Consider the following 25191-nt stretch of genomic DNA (forward strand, 5'->3'; position numbering starts at 1 on the left):
GTATTCTGCCCACTCATCCAGACTGACATCCACCCATCAGGGCACTTTGATATTTGCATAACTCCTCCCAAGAGCCAGCCTACCGCTTGCATCAGGAGGAGTACTGAGGCAGGATGCTGTCATTTTTTCGGTAAGCTATGTACAGCACCCTGCCGGCCCCTCCCACCAGCCACGATCTGTCTGCATTGCATAGAAAAGCACAGGTATGTAATGAAAACAAAATAGGTATATTTTTATTTATTTATTTCAGGTACTTATATAGCGCCGTCAATTTATGCAACGCTTTACATATATATTATACATTCACATCAGTCCCCGCCCCCAAGGAGCGCACAAACTAAGGTCCCTAACTCACATTCATACACATACTAGGGCCAATTTAGACAGGAGCCAATTAACCTACCAGCATGTCTTTGGAGTGTGGGAGGAAACCGGAGTACCCGGAGGAAACCCACACAGGCACAGGGAGAATATGCAAACTCCAGGCAGGTGGTGCCGTGGTTGGGATTTGAACCAACGACCCGAGTACTGCCAGGCGGGAGTGCTAACCATTTAGCCACTGTGCTGCCCATATTTAAAAATGTCATTAAAATGTTGGTTCGGGGGGGAGGAGGGAGGGAGGAAGCAGGGAAGGCAAAATACAAGCAAAATAAACCTCAGCTTTAAGAATTTGGGAAAGTTTATTTTTTGGTTTTAAACAGATAGAATGCCAATCCAACAGAAAGTCAGTTCACCTTTAAACCATTCTACGTTGGTCACTGGCTGCGCAGTCCTGCAGGATAAAGTCACCAAGTGACCCACCACCACCGTCTGGTCTGTCAGTTCCTCCACAAAAGCCGGCGCTGCAAAGATAGACAAACGTTGTGAAAAAGTATAATTATTTGTACATGGCTTCATTAGTCTGTATTGCCTCAGTGCAGCCAATCAAATCCAAACTGATACTGGAAAAGGTCAAGAAAATGCAATATTGAATTTGATTGGTTGGAAAGGGGAAGTATTTCTCAACTCCTGAGTGACGGGTGGAAGGACAGATTTTCCAGACTTCCAAGAGGAAGCAGAAGATGCAAAAAAATGCAGTATGTGGGTCTTATGCATGTACAAGCAAGCCACATTTTCCATTCTGAATGGAGTATACTTTTAGTATTTGTCATTCTTCCCACTGGCCACCAATGTAAGGGAAATTCTTCCCACTGACCACCAATGTAGAGAGCATTCTTCCCACTGACCACCAATGTAAGGGACATTCTTCCCACTGACCACCAATGTAAGAGAGCATTCTTCCCACTGACCACCAATGTAAGGGACATTCTTCCCACTGACCACCAATGTAGAGAGCATTCTTCCCACTGACCACCAATGTAAGGGACATTCTTCCCACTGACGACCAATGTAAGGGACATTCTTCCCACTGACCACCAATGTAAGGAGCATTCTTCCCACTGACCACCAATGTAAGGGACATTCTTCTCACTGACCACCAATGTAAGGAGCATTCTTCCCACTGATCACCAATGTAAGGAGCATTCTTCCCACTGGCCACCAATGTAAGGGACATTCTTCCCACTGACCACCAATGTAAGGAGCATTCTTCCCACTGGCCACCAATGTAAGGGAAATTCTTCCCACTAGCCACCAATCTAAGGGAAATTCTTCCCACTGGCCACCAATCTAAGGGAAATTCTTCCCACTGTCCACCAATGTAAGGGTCATTCTTCCCACTGACCACCAATGTAAGGGACATTCTTCCCACTGACCACCAATGTAAGGAGCATTCTTCCCACTGATCACCAATGTAAGGGACATTCTTCCCACTGACCACCAATGTAAGGGACATTCTTCCCATTGACCACCAATGTAAGGGAAATTCTTTCCACTGATCACCAATGTAAGGGACATTCTTCCCACTGGCCACCAACGTAAAGGACATTTTTCCCACTGACCCCCAATGTAAAGGACATTCTTCCCACTGACCACCAATGTAAGGTACATTCTTCCCACTGACCACCAATCTAAGGGACATTCTTCCCACTGGCCACCAATCTAAGGGAAATTCTTCCCACTGACCACCAATCTAAGGGAAATTCTTCCCACTGACCACCAATGTAAGGGGCATTCTTCTCACTGACTACCAATGGAAGGGGCATTCTTCCTACTGACCACCAATGTAAGGAGCATTCTTCCCACTGACCACCAATGTACAGAGCATTCTTCCAACTTACCACCAATGTAAAGAACTTTCTTCCCACTGACTACCAATGTAAGGGTCTCCCTTCCCACTGACCACCAATGCAAAGGGCAATCTTCCCACTGACCAGCAATGTAAGGGACATTCTTCTCACTGGCCACCAATGTAAGGGGTATTCTTCCCATTAACCATCAATGTAAGGGGAATACTTACCACTGACTACCAATGTAAGGGGCTCTCTTGCCACAGACCACCAATGTAAAGGGCAATCTTCCCACTGACCACCAATGTGAGGGTTATTCTTCCCACTGGCCACCAATGTAAGGGGCATTTTTCCCAATAACCACCAATGTAAGGAACATTCTTCCCACTGACTATCTGGTTAATATACTGTAATCTGTAAATACAGTAGTTATTAGTAGGACTTCCCTGAGACCTGAACGTTTTTCTAAAGGTTCCTCAATGTTACACAGGTTGAGAAAGGATGGTTTAGGAGATGAAACATGCTTACTGAAGGTCTAAAGCTGACTGTGTGAAAGAACCCTCCAGCACGGCTCACAGGAAACAGGGAATGCTCTTCTACAAGACATGGGGGGTTAGGGAGGTAGGAAGAGAAGAGGAGATGAGACGTAGAAATGGAGCATGCTTATTGAAGACGTTATTGCCTATGTACATGGGCTTTCATTATGCTGGACCTGCTTTTCTCTCCAATTAAACAGGAGAGCAAAAGTAGCTTGAAGCAACGAAGATAGTAGTTCATAGTCTGGCTGAAAAAAGAGAAAAGTCCATCCAGTTCAACCATAGAAAAAAAAAAAGTTATAATCCTACACCCACAGTTGATCCAGAGGAAGGCAATAAAAAAATAGCAAAGCACGATCCAATTGACTCCTGCTGGGAAAAAAATTCCTTCCTGATCCCCCAAGAGACAATCGGATATTCCCTGCATCAGCTTTACCTATAAATGTTAGTATCCAGTTATATTCTGTGTATCCAAGAAAAAATCCAGGACTTTCCTACAGCAATCCACTGAGCTGGCCACAACCAACTCTTGAGGGAGTCTATTCCACATTCTCACAAGATGCACCTGTGAAGGATCTCAAAAGTATCTCAGACTTCGAGCAAGCTGCATTTGTTGAGCTACACCAGCTTCTCAACCTTTTGAAGCCAAAGGAACCATAAAAAATAATTTTCAGGACTTGGGGAATCCCTCTCAAAACCAATTCACTGGTGGTCAGGGGGAGGAATGGCTCCTTTCCAGTGATGGTCAGTAGGAAGAATGTCCCTTACACTTGGAGTCTGTAGGCCAAGTTGTTGGGACAACACGCACTGTACGGTCATGGTCTTCCTAGGTCCATTAAAACATTGGTTTCTTTGTTGGACATAGTGCCCTCCCACTTGCTGCACAAGTGGCCGAACCTGCAGCTAGCAAGGAGATGGTAGCTTTGCTTTGTAGCATCTGTCTCTGCCCGAGGCAAGCACTGACACGCGGAATGAAGAAGGAGGCAGGGGCGGACTGACCATTTGGAAACTCGGGCACTGCCCGAGGGCCCGGGGTCAGTAGGGGGCCCCATGAGATGCCCCTGTTACCTATTTCATAGGCTTTTTTGAGTTTGGGCAAGGACACAGGGGCCCCATAATCCCCTATTGCCCGGGGGCCCCATGAGTTGTCAGTCCACCCCTGGAAGGAGGTGATGTGTGTGCCTTGGGCAAGTGCTGAGTGCCAGAGACAGGCGCTACAAAGCAAAACAGCTGCCCCCATTGCTAGCTACGGTTTTGGGGACCATGCAACAACAGGGGTGCGCTCTGTCCAACATTGCAACTAGTGATTTAGGGCACCTGGGATAACCACGCCCACACTGTGTATGTTGGTCCATCAGCTGGGGTGCACATAACAGGCTGAAAATGCAGAGGAATTGGGAAATAGTTGCCCCATTATAAGTCCTCACGCACACGGGACGTTTTGATGACGCTGGTAACGTTAGCTGTGTAAAGTCACCTTAAAAAACGTGTTTTTCTGCTTTTTTTTAGCGTCTTTGCATTAGCATTTAGCCGCAATTAGTGGCGTTTTCCCATGTTTTTCCGCGTTTGCAGCGTTTTTTTTAACCAAAGAAATCCATTTTTTTCATCAAAAGAAGTCCAAAAATGCCGGTTTGCTGTCTTTTACCGCGTTTTTCAGCGTTAGAGCATTTTAAGCCCTCATGCACACTTGAAGTTTAGCTAACGCTGGTAACGTTAGCTGTGTAAAGTCACATTAAAAACGCCAGTGTTTCAGCATTTTTTTAGCGGTTTTGCATTAGTCTTTAGCCGCGATTAGCGGCATTTTCCCGCATTTGCTTTTTTTAGCATCCAAAAATGCCGGTTTGTGGCATTTTGACGTGTTTTGCCGCATTTTTCAGTGTTAGAGCATTTTAACAGCTGAAAAACTCCTCTAGAAACCTGCTAGTTTTGGGGGGTTTTTTCCAGCCAAAAAAATGTCCGTGCCAAAAAAGTTGATTACAGCCTATGTGTGCATGGACACATAGGATACCATGCGGGGGGGGGGGTTTACTGGCTGTAGAAAGAAACGTCAAAAGCCAAAAACAGCCGCTGTAAAAACGTCCCGTGTGCATGAGGGCTTACAGCTAAAACACGCCTCTAGAAGCCCACTAGTTCTGGGTTTTTATTCCAGCCAAAAAACATCCCAGCCAAAAAATGTTGATTCCAGTCTATGTGTGTATGGACATACGATAACATGCTGGGGGGTTTACTGGCTGTAGAAAAAAATGTCAAAAGCCAAAAAGAACCCCTGTAAAAACGTCCCGTGTGCATGAGGACTAAGAAGTGCCTGAACAAGGACCTTCATGCAGGATCACCAGCAGGGGCGGACTGACCATTTGGAAACTCGGGCACTGCCCGAGGGCCCGGGATCAGTAGAGGGCCCGGGATCAGTAGAGGGCCCGGGATCAGTAGGGGGCCCCATGAGATGCCACTGGTACCTTTTTCATAGGCTTTTTTGAGTTTGGGCAAGGACACAGGGGCCCCATGATCCCCTATTGCCCGGGGGCCCCATGAGTTGTCAGTCCGCCTCTGATCACCAGTCATATTTACAGTATATATGTGAGATTTTAGCTATCGAGTTTAGATCTGCTTTATTTGTAAGTTTGGAATTATTACAGAACCCAGGAACTGTATACAAACCATCCGGGGTAACGCCATTGGTACCTTTGTCCTTTACTGGAAGGTAGGGAAGTCTGAAGGAGGACAGTCCTTTCTTCTTGGGGGGCACAGATACTCCCATGGTCGTCGCTTGCTCAGGAACAGGGACTTTACGTACTTCGGATGTGCCTATGGCTAAAAGCAGTTTTTGTCAGCCAGGATTCAGATTTAATTGCTACTACAGTGCTGTGCTACCTTATTTCTGATTGGCTACCGGCTAATACCGCAGCTGGGTGCTCTGGGCATTTTTATGAGCTAATCCTGATGGTTTTGGACTTTTTTAGGAAAGTATAATAATTATTTTCTAGGATGAGATCGGATTGACCATTTGGAAACTCAGGCACTGCCCAAGGGCCCGGGGTCAGTAGAGGGCCCCATGAGATACCCATGGTACCTTTTCATAGGTTTTTTTGAGTTTGGGCAAGGACACAGGGGCCCCATGATCCCCTATTGCCCGGGGGCCCCATGAGTTGTCAGTCCACCCCTGGCCGCAAGATTTGAGATTTGAACTGGAGAAATAAATTTTATATACACATAGAATTGTGTAGGGGAGCTCGCTCCTCCTCTATGGTGAGGGGTCCTTTGAGGTGCCTGGCTATTCGTTGAAATTGCTTCTTATGTGTCCGCCTTTACCAAAATTTATTTTCATATATCAGCATCTTGAGTGACTGTTGTATAAATCTGGTGGACTACAGAGCACCACCTACCCCCCGCTCGCTGCTCTCTGTCCCACTCCATAGATATACATTGATTTCTTTCCCAACAGAACAATTCTGCTGCCTTGACTTCAAATGGCCCGCCTGCACACTGTGAATAGAGACACTTGGGAGGTATAGTTCTGGGGACGTTAATACCAACTGACCTCCCAGCAGCATTTTTTAAACGTGGTGATGTCACAGGGAGTTATAAAAGTTTTTTCACGGTATAGGAGCAAGGTAAAAGAACACAAAATACCCAATGATGCTGCCAAAAATCCAGTCCTAAAGTAGTACTAAAGGCTCTGGTTTAAAAAATAAAAAAAAGTCATACTTACCTGTTCTGTGTAGTCATTTTGCACAGAACAGCCCCGATCCTCTTCTTTTCGGGTCCTGGCTCCTCCTCCTTTACCAGTTCCCCCAATAGCAAGCTGCTTACTATGGGGGCACTCGTGCGTGCTCGCTCTCATGCCTGGCTCTATGCATCCATAAGACACATAGAGCCGTGGCTCATCCCCACCCCCCACTCTCTCCTCATTGGCACAGAGCAGCCCTGATCCTCTTCTTTTCGGGTCCTGGCTCCTCCTCCTTTACCAGTTCCCCCAATAGCAAGCTGCTTACTATGGAGGCACTCGTGAGTGCTCACTCTCAAGCCTGGCTCTATGCATCCATAAGAGACAGAGCCGTGGCTCAGCCCCACCCCCCACTCTCTCCTCATTGGCACAGAGCAGCCCCGATCCTCTTCTTTTGGGGTCCTGACTCCTCCCTCTTTACCAGTTCCCCCAATAGCAATCTGCTTGCTATGGGGGCACTCGTACGTGCTCACTCTCAAGCCTGGCTCTAAGGATCCATAAGACACAGAGCCGTGGCTCAGCCCGACCCCCCACTCTCTCCTCATTGGCACAGAGCAGCCTCGATCCTCTTCTTTTCAGGTCCCCCGCCAGTGCTCCTGGCTCCTCCCACTTTACCAGTTCCCCCAATAGCAAGCAGCTTGCTTTAGGGGCACTCGTGCGTGCTCGCTCTCAAGCCTGGCTCTATGCGTCCATAAGACACATAGAGCCGTGGCTCAGCCCTGCCCCCCACTTTCTCCTCATTGGCTCACTGGCTGTGATTGACAGCAGTGGGAGCCGTAGGTTAGCACTTCTGTCTCAGCCAATGAGAAGAGGGAGTCCCAGGACAGCTGAAGCTCTTGTGCACATTGCTGGACTGAGAGGGGGCTCAGGTAAGTATTAGAGGGGCTGGGGGGGAGGGTAGCAGGACATAGAAGGATTTTTACCTTCATGCATAGAATGCATGAAGGTGAGAAAACCTTCTGTCTTTATAACCACTTTAACAATTTATAAGAAAGTGTATCAAGACCACAGAACACTTCCCACCCAGGGGCGGACTGACCATATAGGCACTCGGGCACTGCCCGAGGGCCTGGGGTCAGTAGGGGGCCACATGAGATGCCTCTGGTACCTTTCATAGGCTTTTTTGGGTGTGGTTTGAGTGTGGGCGAGGACACAGGGGCCCCATGATTTCCTATTGCCCGGGGGCCCCGTGAGTTGTCAATCTGCCCCTGTTCCCATCTATGTTATGGAGATGTGAGAAGGGGAAGTGTTCTGTAGTTCTATTGCACTTCATGTCCTAGGGTGATAATGCTGCTCTCCTCCGTAGATACAGTACAATGAGTGAGCATTGTTACCCAAGGACAGGCAGTGTGCTGCTGGCAGGATCACCAAGTAAAAATAAAGAGGAAATAAGCCTGAAAAAAGAAAACTAATGCAGCCATCCAGAGGTGTCCCTAGGGTTGGTGTCACCCGGTGCGGTAACACTTGGTGACACCCCCTCCGACGATCCCCGCAGACTGGATCGGATCTGTGGATTGAGCATAATGGATCAGACTCCCATCCATTATGCTCCCCAATCTGCATATCTGATCCATCCTGCGGGGATCGTTGGCTTTCTTTACAACTTACCTTTTCTTGGAGCGGGTCCGGTGTCACCCCGTATAGGTTGCATGCTGACGATCCCCAAAGGATGGTTCGGATCTGAGGATTGAGCATAATGGATTGGAGTCCGATCCATTATGCTCCCCAATCCACAGATCCAATCTATCCTGCGGGGATCGTTGGCTTGTTTTACAACTTACCTTTTCATGGAGCGGGTCCGGTGTCACACCGTTCGGTCGATGTCACCCGGTGCGGGCCGCACCCCCCGCATCTGCCTCGGGACGCCACTGCAGCCATCACATCTAAAACCTACTAAGCTGCAATATCTTACATTTTTGTTCTTGGGTTTAGATATGCTTAAGTCTAGACAAATTATATTTTGTTTTGGATAGGATGAGAAAAAAAATAAATTTCTGTCTTTTTTTCATGTCACCCCACTAGGGAAATTTTTCTCTCACATCCTGTCCCTGTGACACCTGTACAGAGAATACTGTGGTTGTACCTGGGACAACCATATTGACAGACTTGATGGATCGCTTGGTCTTTTTTCTGCCATCACTTTCTATGTTTCTAGAAAGGTACCGACAAGCTGTAGCTCCTCCTAACTTTCCGAAACATGTTTGTTTTTCTGTGTCCCTACTGGAGAGATTTCCAATCACTTCCTGATCTGAAAGAATCTTGCAGAGGCTCTAGCCCTCTAGTTTTGACTGACCCCTTAATTCCCAGTGTACTCACCATCTTTTCCATTTCCTTGCCTTTTTCTGATGATTCGCGAAATGTTAGCAACTGAAGCTTTGACTTTCTGTTTCAGGCTGGACTCCGCAGATTTCATTGTCGACTCAGACTTTCCATTAGGTCGGAAGAGTTTAATACGTTTTCTAGAGGATTTGCGCTCCTTCAGTGCAGTCTTGCCAGGATCAGAGGGCTGCAGTGGTTGGAGAGGAGTAGTGGTCTTCGGGTCCTTTGTCAACCCTTTACCGGAGATGTCCATCGCAGCTTCACTAAGGTCTTTTTCAGGTTGTGAGTTTGCTACGTTTTCTTCAGTGCTTTGCTGAAATGTTAAAATATCATAAAAATCATTGAGATGAGTAGATTCAAATTCAAATGGAACAAGCTTCATTTTGTCGGAATCATTTGAAGATGCGTCACGATGGATCCCTCCAATCTCCACCAGCGATACTTCTGAATGTCGTCCGGTTTCCTCCAAGTCAGAGAAATTATCGGACCTTCTCCCTGTCCCGGAGCTATCAGAATGAGAAATAAAAGTTTTGCTAGAGCTGCAACTTTCTATGGTGAACTCTTCAAAGTTTTCAAGGGGTGCAGGTGACACATGGGCCTGTGATAGAGATTCATAAAAGCTGCACTGTGAGATTGATGTGATTGGTGGTTCCTTCAAAGGCTCGCCCAAAGGACTGGGCTCTGTTTCCATGTCTTGTGAATCACCTGTGAAATGTCCTACATCTTGCAATCCTGGTGGTTCCTTGGTTTGGTCAGTTTGGTCAACTAAGGATGGAAAAGTAGGGTCTCCTTGGCTTGTTTCCTTTTGTTCACTGGCCAACACCTCCATCTCTTCAGACAAAGAAGACATCTCACCTACAAGTTCATCTATAGTAGCACTTTGCTCATCTTTATATACTGAGAACTGCAAGTCTTTGCCAGCAATTTGCACTCTATCTTCCTGAACAGTCATGCCATGTTCTGTTTGAGATGAAGAAATGACCAGATTGTCTTCTCTCTCGAACATTTGTTCTATGTATGGTTTTATTTTGTGTTCACGATCATGTTTGGCTGCTATAACTAACTCTGTTGGAGTTCTTTCTGGAAAGACTAAATCTGGCACAGGTTCCGACTGCATCATTATTGTGGGGCATTGAGCAACTTCTTCTTGAGTTGTGGTATCCTTTGATATAGCTGAAAAGTCTCCAGCACTTTGATGTATCACTGCTATTCTTGAGTTGTCTTCCCTAAAGTGTACAATCTGTATTTGTCCTTCTGCAAAAATCTTAGCCTCTTCTTCTCCCTCCTCATCTTTTGGGAAGAATGTATTAACTCTATCAGATGTCTTTTCTACTGGAACATCCGAGGCAAGGAATTCATTTCTCTGAGATGTTGTGTGAACTGTAAACTTCACTCCAGTTTGTAAATCTGTAGGTTGTTCCTTTTCTTCAGAGGCTTTTCCCGGAGATTGAGGTGTTGGCCATACATCTGTATCTTTTATCACCACTGTGTGAGGTTTTGCTAGAGATTCGGATTCTGTCACTTGTTTTGGCTTAATAAAAGTTATTATTGTACTTTCTTCTCCTCCCAGCACAGCAGAAGAAGACCTTGCTTTACTATCACTCATATCTTGCAAGGGTTGTTGATGGAACACTGCGATAATGGCATTATCCCTATCAGAAGGTGGGGCTGAAAGAGGCCTCTGTGTTGAAGATTTCTTTGGAGGTGCAGTCCAGAACTCTTCAGAATGAGGTTTAGTGATGGCGGTATCCGATTTGTTAAGTGCCTCTTTTGAAGTTTTTGTGGAAATGTGATCTTTTTCTTCTACAACGGTTCCTTTGTAAACACTCAAGGGTCTTGATCTGTAGTCATCCAGGGAACGACTTCTGCTTGAAACTTTAAAGGAAGACCTTAGCGATACTTTTGCCAGGTCAAAAGAAGCAGATTTTTTCAGAGAGCCCAGTTGGTCCATTTGGGAGGGATCCTGAGATAGTATTCTCTGCTCCATTGCAAACTGCTCCAACAGAGGCTCTCGTAATCCACTTAAAATTTTTTGTGAGTAACCAGCTTTCATTAAACTCCTACGTGCTCGCTCTCTGTGCTTGATGAAGTCTTTATCCTTTAATGTGCCATCTCTGGGAGCTGTAGGCTGTCCTTCACCAGCTTGGTTGTAAAAGGTACTATTAATGATACTCTGCCTTGGTACACAAACTAATGATGGCTTTTCAGAACCTTTTGGAAGACGTAAAGCACTGTCTGCAGAAGTTCCTCTAACAAAAGCCCCAGTTTTGGCTTTTTTGGAAGCCAGGACACCAACCTCGATAGTTGCAGATCTGTGCAATGGTAACATTCCTGGTGATGTTTCTACGGAATGAACCAACATTTTTTCATCATCTTCTAGATCTTCTTGGCTTTCACCCAACCCAGAAGCTTTATCGTGCTCTCTTTTGGTTCCAATCATGGGAGAGGTGTCATGAATTGTTACATCTTTGCTTTCCATTTTTTCTTCTTCTTGAGTTATGCATTTGGTGTTTTTGTCCATTTCAGGTTCAGGCGTGTATGGCTGTTGCAAGCCGTCTTTTTCAGACATTTTGAAAATAGATAAGTGCAATTCCAGAGAAGGGTTACAGTCCCTAGCGGTAGGACTGACATCACTCTCATTATCGGAAGAAGAACCGCTACTACTCGAAGAACTGCTGCATTCCACTAAATGCCGTGGCACACCCAAGGAAGTACTCTCCTGCTTTCCATTCAGAAGCTCAGGAATCGACCTCATCACCAGGATGGATTTGTAGCACATCAAGGAGCGCTGAAAACAAAGGCAAGAGTAACAACAATAATCAATTCAACCACAAATCTTATTACATTTAAAATATACGATTGAATATTATGAATTCATTTCCACAGACCTATCACCCCCAATGCATCCAGTTAGTAAAATGGGTTCTACTCAGGGTTGGACTGACAACTCATGGGGCCCCCGGGCAATAGGGGATCATGGGGCCCCTGTGTCCTTGCCCACACTCAAAGCACACCAAAAAAAGCCTATAAAAGTTACCAGGGGCATTTCACGGGGCCCCCTACTGACCCCAGGCCCTCGGTCAGTGCCGAGAGCTTGAATGGTCAGTCCACCCCTGGTTCTACTCATACAAGCTTACAGTCTACAGCAGTCACTCTCAACCAGGTTTCACCTATCTGGTGGGGAGCCTGATGTGGAAATGAAGGCATCCTCTTACACCTCTTGCTTGGTGCCCCTGATAGAGCAAACAGAAAGCACGAAAGCCAGGAGTGGCACGAGTGCCTGGCAGGTCAGCGATGTCAGCCGACAGGTGGGTAGTCTGGATGACCAGGATGCAGGTCAGTGGAGGATGCAGGTGGGTTGTGGATGCTGGTTAGCTGAGGACACAGGTAGGCTGCGAGTGCAGGTGAGCAGAGGATGCAGGTAGGTTGCGGATGGAGGTGAGCAAAGGATGCCTGTAGGTTGTGGAATCAGGTGAGCAGAGGATGCAGGTGAGCTGAGGGTGCAGGTAGGTTACGGATGCAGGTGAGCAGAGGATGCAGGTAGGTTGCGGATGCAGGTGAGCAGAGGATGCAGATCAGCAGGAGCAGCGGCTGGTAAATTCTAGCAGCAGAGCGACAGGAACTCTGCAACTGCAGACTGTTAGTAGCAAGTGGTAGTCACAGGCCGGAGAAGTAGCAGAGTCAGACAAGCCAGGTCAGGATCTATCAGGCGGATCAAGTACTGGTAGCAGGCAAGAGGATAGTCAAAGTTCAGACCAGGAGTCAGCAACCATCAGGCAGATAGCAAGGGAACAGGCAAAGGCGTAGTCCAAGGGTAAGCTAGGTCGGTGCAGGCAGAGTTCATGCGAAGTCAAGTCAGGTCAGTTCAGCAACAGGATCACGATACAACAGATAGCAGATAACTGAACGTGGTAGACCAGAAGGCAAAGGCTCCTAGTGCAGTTGTGGTTTAAATAGCCCACCTGGCGCTAGTCTGGTGGCAGGTGTGCACGCTGGTGCGCATGGACACGAGCACGGCTGTTGCACAATTGGCATTGGCGCATAAATGTGCTCCTGAGCATTGTCTTCCCTGACACCAGGGTTCTGTGAAACTCTGGGGTTCCTCAAGGGGTGGCTAAGGGTTCCTTGAGGTGTAGCTGGCTGACCTCCCATCTCATGGTGCCTACATGGTTCTAGGTCCAACGCCACGTGTCAGAGCCAGCGGCATGACTGCAAGAGAACCATTCTGGCCACCACTGTAGGTGGGGCATTCTTCCCACTTACCATTTTCCCAATGACTCCTGAAAACTATTTTGAGGGTTCGTCTGGGGGTAAAAAAAGGTGTACAGAAAATATTTTCCTTTCTTTAAGCAAATCCCCTTTTTTTGTAATTCCTTTATTTGTAGAAAAGATGAATATGTCCTAATTGTAGTAGAAAATCATCCTGGAGTGAAGCAAATCCCCTTTTGACTTTCAGTCCGACAAATATGTCACCTACAGTGTATTTCTTTCCAGCCTTTCTCAAGAATTTTTTACCCTAGAGGAACCATTGAAAAAAAAATTCGGGTCTCAGGGAACCCCTGCTTAAATTAATTATTTGAGAATCAGTGCAGAAGAATGACCCTTAAATTGGTAGTTAGTGGGAAAAATACCATCCTTACAATGGTAGTAAGAATGCCACTCTTCCAAACAGCTGAAAGAGTGAAATGGTGTCATGCTGCTTGCACTGCCAAGTGGTGTTGGACCCAGAACTATGCAGGAACCCTCAAATGGGAGGTCAATCGCCCTTAGCTCAAGGAACCCCTAGAAACCTTTTCCGCCATTACAGACAGCTAAAACGGATCACTGGGTTCATGAAACTGGTGCTGCCATGTGGCATTGACCATAGAACCATGGAGGCACCATCGCATGGGAGGTCAATCAGCCATTGCTCAAGCAACCTCTGGAGGAACCCTAGGATTCCATGGAACCCTCGATGAAAATGGCTGATCTAGACAAAATAAAAAAGCAAGAAAATATTCAGTCTCTGTAATTTGTTTGGATTTCTCCATGTTCTTTCACTTGTATTAACAGGCATACCTCAGTTTACGAATTTAATTCATTCTGTGGGACTTTTCGTATTGCGAAATATTTGTAAACCCCATAGGAATGCATTGAAAACCAATTAATCCGATCCGGAGGTCATAAAAAAGTAAAAAAAAGTCTTATCTGTTCAAAACTCTTTATAAAGTTCACTTTAAAGGCATAAATATTGTACAGGGACATGATAAAAAAATTTGTAAATGCATCGAAATTCAATTAATCCGTTCGTATTGCGAAAAAAATTTGTAAACCGAGCCATTATTTTCAATGAATAGAAACAGAAAATTACGTTAACCGAGGCTTTCGTAAACCCAAAGGCTTCCCTAGGCAGGTGCAGCGGGTGCGCGCCACACTGGGTGACACCTATCACACGGGGTGACACCGGACCCTCTCCACGAGCTCCACCAAAAGGAAAGTTTTAAAGCAAGCCGACGATCCCCTCGAGATGGATCGGATCTGCGGATACATGCCCACCTGCAGTGTATTCCTAAATGGATATTAATACAGGCATACCTTGGTTTACACAGAGGCTTCCCTAGGGTTGGTGTCACCCGGTGCGGTAACACTTGGTGTCACCCCTCTGACGATCTCGGAAATACCACCAAAATAAAGCTTTATCTGTCTAAAAAAAATGCTAAAAATTCATATGGGTACAATGTTGCATGACCGCGCAATTGTCATTCAAGGTGTGATAGTGCTGAAAGCTGAAAATTGACCTGGACTGGAAGGGGGTAAAAGTGTCCGGACTGGAAGGGGGTGAAAGTGTCCGGACTGGAAGGGGGGGTGAAAGTGTCCGGACAGGAAGGGGGGGAAAGTGTCCGGACTGGAAGGGGGTGAAAGTGTCCGGACTGGAAGGGGGGGAAAGTGTCCGAACTGGAAGGGGGGGAAAGTGTCCGGACTGGAAGGGGGGGAAAGTGTCCGGACTGGAAGGGGGGGGAAGTGTCTGGACTGGAAGGGGGGGGAAGTGTCCGGACAGGAAGGGGGGGGAAGTGTCCGGACAGGAAGGGGGGGGGAAGTGTCCGGACTGGAAGGGGGTGAAAGTGTCTGGACTGGAAAGGGGGGGGGGGAAGTGTCCGGACTGGAAGAGGGGGAAAGTGTCCGGACTGCAAGGGGGGGGGAGTGTCCGGACTGGAAGGGGGGGAAAGTGTCCGGACTGGAAGGGGGGTGAAAGTGTCCGGACTGGAAGGGGGGAAAAGTGTCCGGACTGGAAGGGCGGTGAAAGTGTCCGGACTGCAAGGGGGGGGGGGGAAGTGTCCGGACTGGAAGGGGGGGAAAGTGTCTGGACTGGAAGGGGGGGAAAGTGTCCGGACTGGAAGGGGGGTGAAAGTGTCCGGACTGGAAGGGGGGGAAAGTGTCCGGACTGGAAGGGGGGGTGAAAGTGTCCGGACTGGAAGGGGGGTGAAAGTGTCTGGACTGGAAGGGGGGTGAAAGTGTCCAGACTGGAAGGGGGGGGAAGTGTCCGGACAGGAAGGGGGGGGAAGTGTCCGGACAGGAAGGGGGTGAAAGTGTCCGGACTGGAAGGGGGTGAAAGTGTCCGGACAGGAAGGGGGTGAAAGTGTCCGGACTGGAAGGGGGGGGAAGTGTCCGGACTGGAAGGGGGTGAAAGTGTCCGGACTGGAAGGGGGTGAAAGTGTCCGGACAGGAAGGGGGTGAAAGTGTCCAGACTGGAAGGGGGGGGGGGAAAGTGTCCGGACTGGAAGGGGGGGGGGAAGTGTCCGGACAGGAAGGGGGGGGAAGTGTCCGGACAGGAAGGGGGTGAAAGTGTCCGGACAGAAAGGGGGTGAAAGTGTCCGGACAGGAAGGGGGGGAAAGTGTCCGAACTGGAAGGGGGTGAAAGTGTCCGGACTGGAAGGGGGTGAAAGTGTCCGGACTGGAAGGGGGTGAAAGTGTCCGGACAGGAAGGGGGTGAAAGTGTCCAGACTGGAAGGGGGGGGGAAAGTGTCCGGACTGGAAGGGGGGGAAGTGTCCGGACTGGAAGGGGGTGAAAGTGTCCAGACTGGAAGGGGGGGGTGAAAGTGTCCGGACTGGAAGGGGGGGAAAGTGTCCGGACTGGAAGGGGGGGAAAGTGTCCGGACTGGAAGGGGGGGAAAGTGTCTGGACTGGAAGTGGTTAAGAACCAACCTACAGAAGCCTTCTTGTTCGTAACCCGGGATTGCCTGTATTGGATGAAAAATTAAAGTAGTCCGAAACACAATACAGTATTTACAAAGGGAGAGAGAGAATCTCTTACCTGCCACCTACTGCGGGCAACAAGGAATCGGAGGTTCTTGGAGCTGACTGGCTGTGTGTCCTCTGGGCTGGAACTCTCCTGGAATAAAGTCAGAGCCGCTGATAACTTCATCATTCTTAACATCGGGATAAAGACATCGATGACTTGTTGGATATGGATGGAATGGAAGAGTAACTTAAAGGGGGAGATTGACTACAAGCGGTGCGCACAGAATCTGGTGCAGCTGCGCATAGTAACCAATCAACTTGTTCAATTAAGAGCTGACTATAAATCCTGGAAGAAAAAAGGGGTGCTGTTGCATTTAGGGAAAAAAAATAATTAACATATATGTGAAAGAATTAACTATATATAAGATACCTATATAGCAGCAGTCCTAAATGTGAATTTCTAAACACAAAATCTTATATATTTCAAAAATTCCATTTTTTAAATATATAAATCCTGGAAGTTGATTGGTTACCGTGCACAACTGCACCAGATTCTGTGTGCACCAGTTTAATACATCTCCCCCAAAGAATCATTAGTATCCCTAAAGCTTATTTTGGCTAGAATCTACTATTATTATCCTTCATTTCCAAATGCTAAATGTATGTTTTTAAATCTATAAACACAGGTAGCTGTGGCTTCTGTGTACACTGGCATTTGGAATCCCTTAAAATTCCTAGGCACCTTGATGCTTCCGATATGTAAGAAAAATATATTTGAAAAATATTCTTCCGAAATATATTGACATATATTTGAAATATTACAATTTTGGCCATATTCAATATATTTCAAAATATATTTCAATATATACTGTATATATATAATTATATATATAAATAATTCCTCTAATACAGGAGATATATATATATATATATATACAGTCAGGTCCATAAATATTGGGACATCGACACAATTCTAACATTTTTGGCTCTATACACCACCACAATGGATTTGAAATGAAACAAACAAGATGTGCTTTAACTGCAGACTGTCAGCTTTAATTTGAGGGTATTTACATCCAAATCAGGTGAACGGTGTAGGAATTACAACAGTTTGCATATGTTCCTCCCACTTGTTAAGGGACCAAAAGTAATGGGACAATTGGCTTCTCAGCTGTTCCATGGCCAGGTGTGTGTTATTCCCTCATTATCCCAATTACAATGAGCAGATAAAAGGTCCAGAGTTCATTTCAAGTGTGCTATTAGCATTTGGAATCTGTTGCTGTCAACTCTCAAGATGAGATCCAAAGAGCTGTCACTATCAGTGAAGCAAGCCATCATTAGGCTGAAAAAACAAAACAAACCCATCAGAGAGACAGCAAAAACATTAGGCGTGGCCAAAACAACTGTTTGGAACATTCTTAAAAAGAAGCAACGCACCGGTGAGCTCAGCAATACCAAAAGACCCGGAAGACCACGGAAAACAACTGTGGTGGATGACCGAAGAATTCTTTCCCTGGTGAAGAAAACACCCTTCACAACAGTTGGCCAGATCAAGAACACTGTCCAGGAGGTAGGTGTATGTGTGTCAAAGTCACCAATCAAGAGAAGACTTCACCAGAGTGAATACAGAGGGTTCACCACAAGATGGAAACCATTGGTGAGCCTCAAAAACAGGAAGGCCAGATTAGAGTTTGCCAAACGACATCTAAAAAAGCCTTCACAGTTCTGGAACAACATCCTATGGACAGATGAGACCGACATCAACTTGTACCAGAGTGATGGGAAGAGAAGAGTATGGAGAAGGAACTGCTCATGATCCTAAGCATACCACCTCATCAGTGATCATGGTGGTGGTAGTGTCATGGCGTGGGCATGTATGGCAGCCAATGGAACTGGTTCTCTTGTATTTATTGATGATGTGACTGCTGACAGAAGCAGCCGGATGAATTGTGAAGTGTTTTGGGAATATTATCTGCTCATATTCAGCCAAATGCTTCAGAACTCATTGGACGCTTCACAGTGCAGATGGACAATGACCCAAAGCAGACTGCAAAAGCAACCAAAGAGTTTTTTAAGGGAAAGAAGTGGAATGTTCTGCAATGGCCAAGTCAATCACCTGACCTGAATCCGATTGAGCATTTCACTTGCTGAAGACAAAACTGAAGGGAAAATGCCCCAAAAACAAGCAGGAACTGAAGACAGTTGCAGTAGAGGCCTGGCAGAGCATCACCAGGGATGAAACCCAGCGTCTGGTGATGTCTATGCGTTCCACACTTCAGGCTGTAATTGACTGTAAAGGATTTGCAACCAAGTATTAAAAAGTGAAAGTTTGATTTATGATTAATATTCTGTCCCATTACTTTTGGTCCCTTAAAATGTGGGAGGCACATATGCAAACTGTTGTAATTCCTACACCGTTCACCTGATTTGGATGTAAATACCCTCAAATTAAAGCTGACAGTCTGCAGTTAAAGCACATCTTGTTCGTTTCATTTCAAATCCATTGTGGTGGAGTATAGAGCCAAAAATGTTAGAATTGTGTCGATGTCCCAATATTTATGGACCTGACTGTATATATATATATATATATATATATATACATACTGTATGTTGAAATGTGTTTTTATTGCAAAATATGAAAAATATTTTTTTTAAAAATACATCTTCAAATATATTGTATGTCTTTAAAAATAAATTTAATCTACATTTTTGGAATGCATTTACAAATATATGTAAAAATATATGTTTAAATGACTTTTTTATATGTTAAAAAAAATCTGAAGAATATGTTTAAAAAAATATATTAAAACTTTTTTTTTCATATATTTTTTCATATATTTGGTAATATATATAAAAATGCATTCCAACATGCAGAATATATATACTGCAAGAATACATACTGCATCTTGCAGTGTGTGCTTCTCCATTCTTCCTCCATACTCGGGGTCCTTGGGCCTCTCTATTCTTCCTCCATACTCGGGGTCCTTGGACCTCTCCATTCTTCCTCCAAACTCAGGGTCCTTGTGCCTCTCCATTCTTCCTCCATACTCCGGGTCCTTGAGCCTCTCTATTCTTCCTCTATACTCGGGGTCCTTGGGCCTCTCCATTCTTCCTCCATACTCCGGGTCCTTGAGCCTCTCTATTCTTCCTCCATACTCCGGGTCCTTGAGCCTCTCCATTCTTCCTCCATACTCGGGGTCCTTGGGCCTCTCCACTCTTCCTCCATACTCGGGGTCCTTGGGCCTCTCCATTCTTCCTCCATACTCGGGGTCCTTGGTTTCCAAATGAGATGCAAAAGTTGCTCTCATCAGGAAAGAGGACTTTGGACCACTGAGCAACAGACCAGGTCTGTTTTTCTTTAGCCCAGGTAAGACGCTTCTGACGTTGTTTGTTGTTCAGGAGCGGCTTGACAAGAGGAATACGACATCTGAAGCCCATGTCCAGGATCTGTCTGTGTGTGGTGGCTCTTGATGCACTGACTCCAGCCTCAGTCCACTCCTTGTGAAAGTCCCCAACACTTTTGAATGGCCCTTTCCTGACAATCCTCTCCAGGCTGCGGTCATCCCTGCTGCTTGTGTACCTTTTTCTTCCATATATATATATATATATATATATATATATATATATATATAAATAATATATATATATATCTACAGGTGAAACTCAAAAAATTAGAATATTATGCAAAAGTTCATTTATTTCAGTGCAGCAACTTAAAAGGTGAAACTAATATATGAGATAGACTCATTCCATGCAAAGCAAGATAGTTCAAGCCGTGATTTGTCATCATTGTGATGATTATGGCTTACAGCTCATGAAAACCCCAAATCCACAATCTCAGAAAATGAGAATATTCCATGCAATCAATAAAACAAGGATTGTACATAGAACAATATCGGACCTCTGAAAAGTAGAAGCTGCATATGTACTCAGTACTTGGTTTGGGCCACTTTTGCAGCAATTACTGCCTCAATGCGGCGTGGCATGGAAGCTATCAGCCTGTGGCACTGCTGAGGTGTTATGGAAGACCAGGATGCTTCAATAGCGGCCTTCAGCTCTTCTGCATTGTTCGGTCTCATGTCTCTCATCTTTCTCTTGGCAATGCCCCATAGATTCTCTATGGGGTTCAGGTCAGGCAAGTTTGCTGGCCAATCAAGCACAGTAATCCCACGGTCATTGAACCAGGTTTTGGTGCTTTTGGCAGTGTGGGTGCTGCCAAGTCCTGCTGGAAAATGAAGTCAGCATCCCCATAAAGCTGGTCTGTGGAAGGAACCATGAAGTGCTCCAAAATCTCCTGGTAGACGGCTGCGCTGACCCTGGACTTAATGAAGCACAGTGGACCAACCCTAGCAGATGACATGGCTCCCCAAATCAACACAGACTGTGGAAACTTCACACTGGACTTCAAGCATCTTGCAGTGTGTGCCTCTCCATTCTTCCTCCATACTCGGGGTCCTTGGGCCTCTCCATTCTTCCTCCATACTCGGGGTCCTTGTGCCTCTCCATTCTTCCTCCATACTCGGGGTCCTTGTGCCTCTCCATTCTTCCTCCATACTCGGGGTCCTTGTGCCTCTCCATTCTTCCTCCATACTCGGGGTCCTTGGGCCTCTCCATTCTTCCTCCATACTCGGGGTCCTTGGGCCTCTCCATTCTTCCTCCATACTCGGGGTCCTTGGGTCTCTCCATTCTTCCTCCATACTCGGGGTCCTTGGGCCTCTCCATTCTTCCTCCATACTCGGGGTCCTTGGGCCTCTCCATTCTTCCTCCATACTCGGGGTCCTTGGGCCTCTCCATTCTTCCTCCATACTCGGGGTCCTTGGGCCTCTCCATTCTTCCTCCATACTCGGGGTCCTTGGGCCTCTCCATTCTTCCTCCATACTCGGGGTCCTTGTGCCTCTCCATTCTTCCTCCATACTCGGGGTCCTTGTGCCTCTCCATCCTTCCTCCATACTCGGGGTCCTTGGGCCTCTCCATTCTTCCTCCATACTCGGGGTTCTTGGTTTCCAAATGAGATGCAAAAGTTGCTCTCATCAGAATAGAGGACTTTGGACCACTGAGCAGCAGACCAGGTCTGTTTTTTTTTAGCCCAGGTAAGACGCTTCTGACGTTGTTTGTTGTTCAGGAGTGGCTTGACAAAAGGAAGACGACATTTGAAGCCCATGTCCAGGATCCATCTGTGTGTGGTGGCTCTTGATGCACTGGCTCCAGCCTCAGTCCACTCCTTGTGAAAGTCCCCAACACTTTTGAATGGCCTTTTCCTGACAATCCTCTCCAGGCTGCGGTCATCCCTGCTGCTTGTGCACCTTTTTCTTCCACACTTTTCCCTTCCACATAACTTTCTATTAATGTGCTTTGATACAGCACTTTGGGAACATCCAACTTCTTTTGCGATTACCTTTTGAGGCTTTCCCTCCTTATGGAGGGTGTCAATGATGGTGTCAGGTCAGCAGTCTTTCCCATGATTGTGATTCCTACTGAACCAGACTGAGAGACCATTTAAAGGCTCAGGAACCCTTTGCAGGTGTTATGGCTTAATTAGCTGATTAGAGTGGGACACTTTGAGCCGAGAATATTCCACCTTTTCACAATATTCTCATTTTCTGAGATTGTGGATTTGGGGTTTTCATGAGCTGTAAACCATAATCATCACAATGATGACAAATCACGGCTTGAACTATCTTGCTTTGCATGTAATGAGTCTATCTCATATATTAGTTTCACCTTTTAAGTTGCATTACTGAAATAAATGAACTTTTGCACCATATTCTAATTTTTCGAGTTTCACCTGTATATTGAACTATATTGAATACGGCCAAAATTTTAGTATTTCAAATATATGCCAATATACTTGGGAAGAATATTTTTAAAATATATTTCAAATATATTTTCTTCCATGTGGGTTTGGGTAGGTAAAACAATGGCGCTTTGATTTCAGGTGCCAAAACATTGTAACACTGAGATTCTGGTGTTAAGGAGCGCCCAGTACAAACGTTCATGACACAAAACTGTTAAATCAAAGTGTTGAACAAAGATATCACATGAAGCCAACGCTTTTTTTGAGGGAAATGCCTCCCCCCTTCCTAAGGCTAAAACATTTTGAAATTAGTTATACCACATTCAGCCTTTTTGTACTCTAGCCCTGTGGAAGGGGGAGACATGTCCCCCGAAACACGCTGGCTTCATCTGATATCAACAAACACTTTGATTTGACCTTTTGAAATTACCTTTTGTACCGGGCGCTCCTCTAAACCTTCCTCAGAGTTATGCCATCCACTGATTTTTCTCCAAGAGACCATCAGAGAGGTAGAAGTCCAAACCAGAACAAGGTCCATTTACAAGGCACCTTCACTGCACATCAGCCTCTGTGAAGGAGGACTGAATTCTATGATATATCCAACAAAATCACCACCTCATTCCAATTAGTCCAACACTATCACACCTATACATTGGCTACTTTGGACCGTAGGGCAATGAGGCACTGACACATGATGTTCCAAAATCACTCACACAATTAAACTTGGGATCCCAGTGTTATTGAACCCTGATGCTTGGGGTCCCTAAATGAAGACACACAGACACTTGGGAGCCCAAAGCAATGATACATTGACTCCTGAAGACCAAGAACAAGGACACTTTGACACATAAAGGGTGGTAGAACAAGGACACACCAACGTTTGGTCTGGGAACAATGACAGATTGACATTTATGGTATCAGAACAATGACACACAGCCAATAAAAGACTGAGCTTTGGGTTCCTTGAACAATGACAAACCGACACTTGGAATTCAGGAAAAACACAATGGTCAGGAATCCAGATCAATTACACACAGTCATTTGATGGCCACGGACCCATGAAAGATTGATCTTGGGGGTCCGGGGACATTGACAAACCGACATTTGGGGTTCCAGAAAGAGACACAGGGATACACAGGGATATAGAACAATTACACACAGACATTTGATGGCCACGGACCCCTGAAAGATTGATCTTGGGGGTCCGGGGACATTGACAAACCGACATTTGTGGTTCCAGAAAGAGACACAGGGATACAGAACAATTACACACAGATATTTGATGGCCACGGACCCATGAAAGATTGATCTTGGGGGTCCGGGAACATTGACAAACCAACATTTGGGGTTCCAGAAAGAGACACAGGGATACAGAACAATTATACACAGGCATTTGATGGCCACGGACCCATGAAAGATTGATCTTGGGGGTCCAGGGACATTGACAAACCGACATTTGGGGTTCCAGAAAGAGACACAGGGATACACAGGGATAAAGAACAATTACACACAGACATTTGATGGCCAAAGACCTATGAAAGATTGAACCTAGGGGTCTGGGGACAATTAACACTTGGTCCAAGCACAGACAAGAAGTAGTAGTCATCATTGCTACACCTCTAGGTGAACTTAAATCTAAGTTGATTAGTAGGTTTTCTGCTACTGTGACAACACCAATTAGGTAAGTAACCCCATAAAGGAAAACAACGTACCACAAACCATTTATGCTGGAGACACTGTGTAGCACTCGGCCGTGCACTGTTATAGGAAAATAAACACATGAATTTTATACACATGCGGCACAAATATATATATATATATAGCTTGTCATATAGTGCTGATTACCAAACCATGTGGATGATGAGGATATACAGTGAAGGAAATAAGTATTTGATCCTCGGCTGATTTTGAATGTTTGCACACTCACAAAGAAATGATCGGTCTAAAAATCGAATGTTCGGTGTATTGTAACACTGAGAGACAGAATAGCAACAAAAAATTCAAAAGAAATGCATGTCTAACAAATGATGACTGATCTGCATGTTCCTGAGGGAAATAAGTATTTGATCCCCTTCACAAAACATGACTTAGTACTTGGTGGCAAATCCCTTGTTGGTAATCACAGAGGTCAGACGTTTCCTGTACGACCCGAACTACATAACTGATGGACCCGAACTACATAACTGACCTGATACCCAAATACCACCCTACCCGTGCCCTCCGCTCCTCACAGGACCTCCTACTCTCTAGCTCCCTGGTCTCCTCCTTCCACGCCCGATTGCAGGACTTCTCCAGGACTTCCCCCATCCTCTGGAACTCCCTACCCCAATCCATCAGACTGTCACCTACCCTCCTCACCTTTAGGCGCACCCTGAAAACCCTCCTCTTCAGGGAAGCCTACCCCAACCTCACCTAACACCCGACCTCACCCCTGCTAACCTGCCGACCCCCTCCACTCCTCTCAGCACTCCATCCCCCACAGCCATCTCCTCCTGTATCACCTTCCCCTCCCTCCTAGATTGTAAGCTGGAAAGAGCAGGGCCCTCAAACCCCTCGTGTATTGTATTGGTACTGTCTTGTCTTATGTTCTGTCCCCCTTGCTACTGTACAGCGCTAAGCATACCCTTTGGCGCTATATAAATACTGTATAATAATAATAATAGTTGGCCCCCAAGTTTGCACACATCTCAGGAGGGATTGTGGCCCACTCCTCTTGGCAGATCCTCTCCAAGTCATTAAGATTTGGTGGCTGACGTTTGGCAACTCGAACTTTCAGCTCTCTCCACAGATTTTCAATCGGATTAAGGTCTGGAGACTGGTTAGGCCACTCCAGGACCTTAATGTGCTTCTTCTTGAACCACTCCTTTGTTGCCTTGGCCGTGTGTTTTGGGTCATTGTCATGCTGGAACACCCATCCACAACCCATTTTCAATGCCCTGGATGAGGGAAGAAGGTTCTCACCCAAGATTTCTTTGTGAGTGGGCAAATATTCAAAATCAGCAGGGGATCAAATACTTATTTCCTTCACCGTATGGGGAGCTGGCCCAAATTGGCAATTTTACAATTCATTTGCCAGTTGTGCCAGTCTTCTGATAGTATTGTTGGGCCTTCAAGAACTCATTTTTGACTTTCCAACCTTGATCAGATCTGTCCCATGTAAAAATAAAAGTTCACCATTGCTAATAAAGCGTATTTTGAATTTGGGCCATACAATGAAATTGAGACGATGGCAATGTTAACACATGATAATAAATACTGCATCCAACTTAGCAACGTTTGGTCTGGTACATCTCCATGGGCTGTATATTGCCAGGGCTGTGTTTTGGATCTGGACTGGCTTTGATGAAGCTGGCCGAAAGGAACCAAGAAGCATCCACTAGAGATACAATGAAGTACAGCAATACCTTCATATCTCCTAAGGCTGAACTAAAG

General features: G+C 45.9%; 1 protein-coding gene across 1 annotated transcript in view; it reads right to left on the bottom strand.

Annotated features, from left to right (window-relative positions):
* Positions 1-25191, bottom strand: part of LOC149437918 (obscurin-like) — a 138915-nt gene that overhangs the window by 31388 nt on the left and 82336 nt on the right. Inside the window, exons 13-17 of the mRNA XM_089660485.1 lie at positions 23472-23517; positions 16039-16116; positions 8745-11535; positions 5387-5515; positions 735-842 (exon numbers count right to left, since the gene is read on the bottom strand). Coding sequence (XP_089516611.1) covers positions 735-842; positions 5387-5515; positions 8745-11535; positions 16039-16116; positions 23472-23517 — 3152 coding nt within the window. The remainder of the gene's footprint in view (positions 1-734; positions 843-5386; positions 5516-8744; positions 11536-16038; positions 16117-23471; positions 23518-25191) is intronic.

Source organism: Staurois parvus, unplaced genomic scaffold, assembly GCF_062004578.1.
Source record: "Staurois parvus isolate SC_StPar_1 unplaced genomic scaffold, SC_StPar_1.0 ptg001245l, whole genome shotgun sequence".
Classification (NCBI taxonomy): Eukaryota; Metazoa; Chordata; class Amphibia; order Anura; family Ranidae; genus Staurois; species Staurois parvus.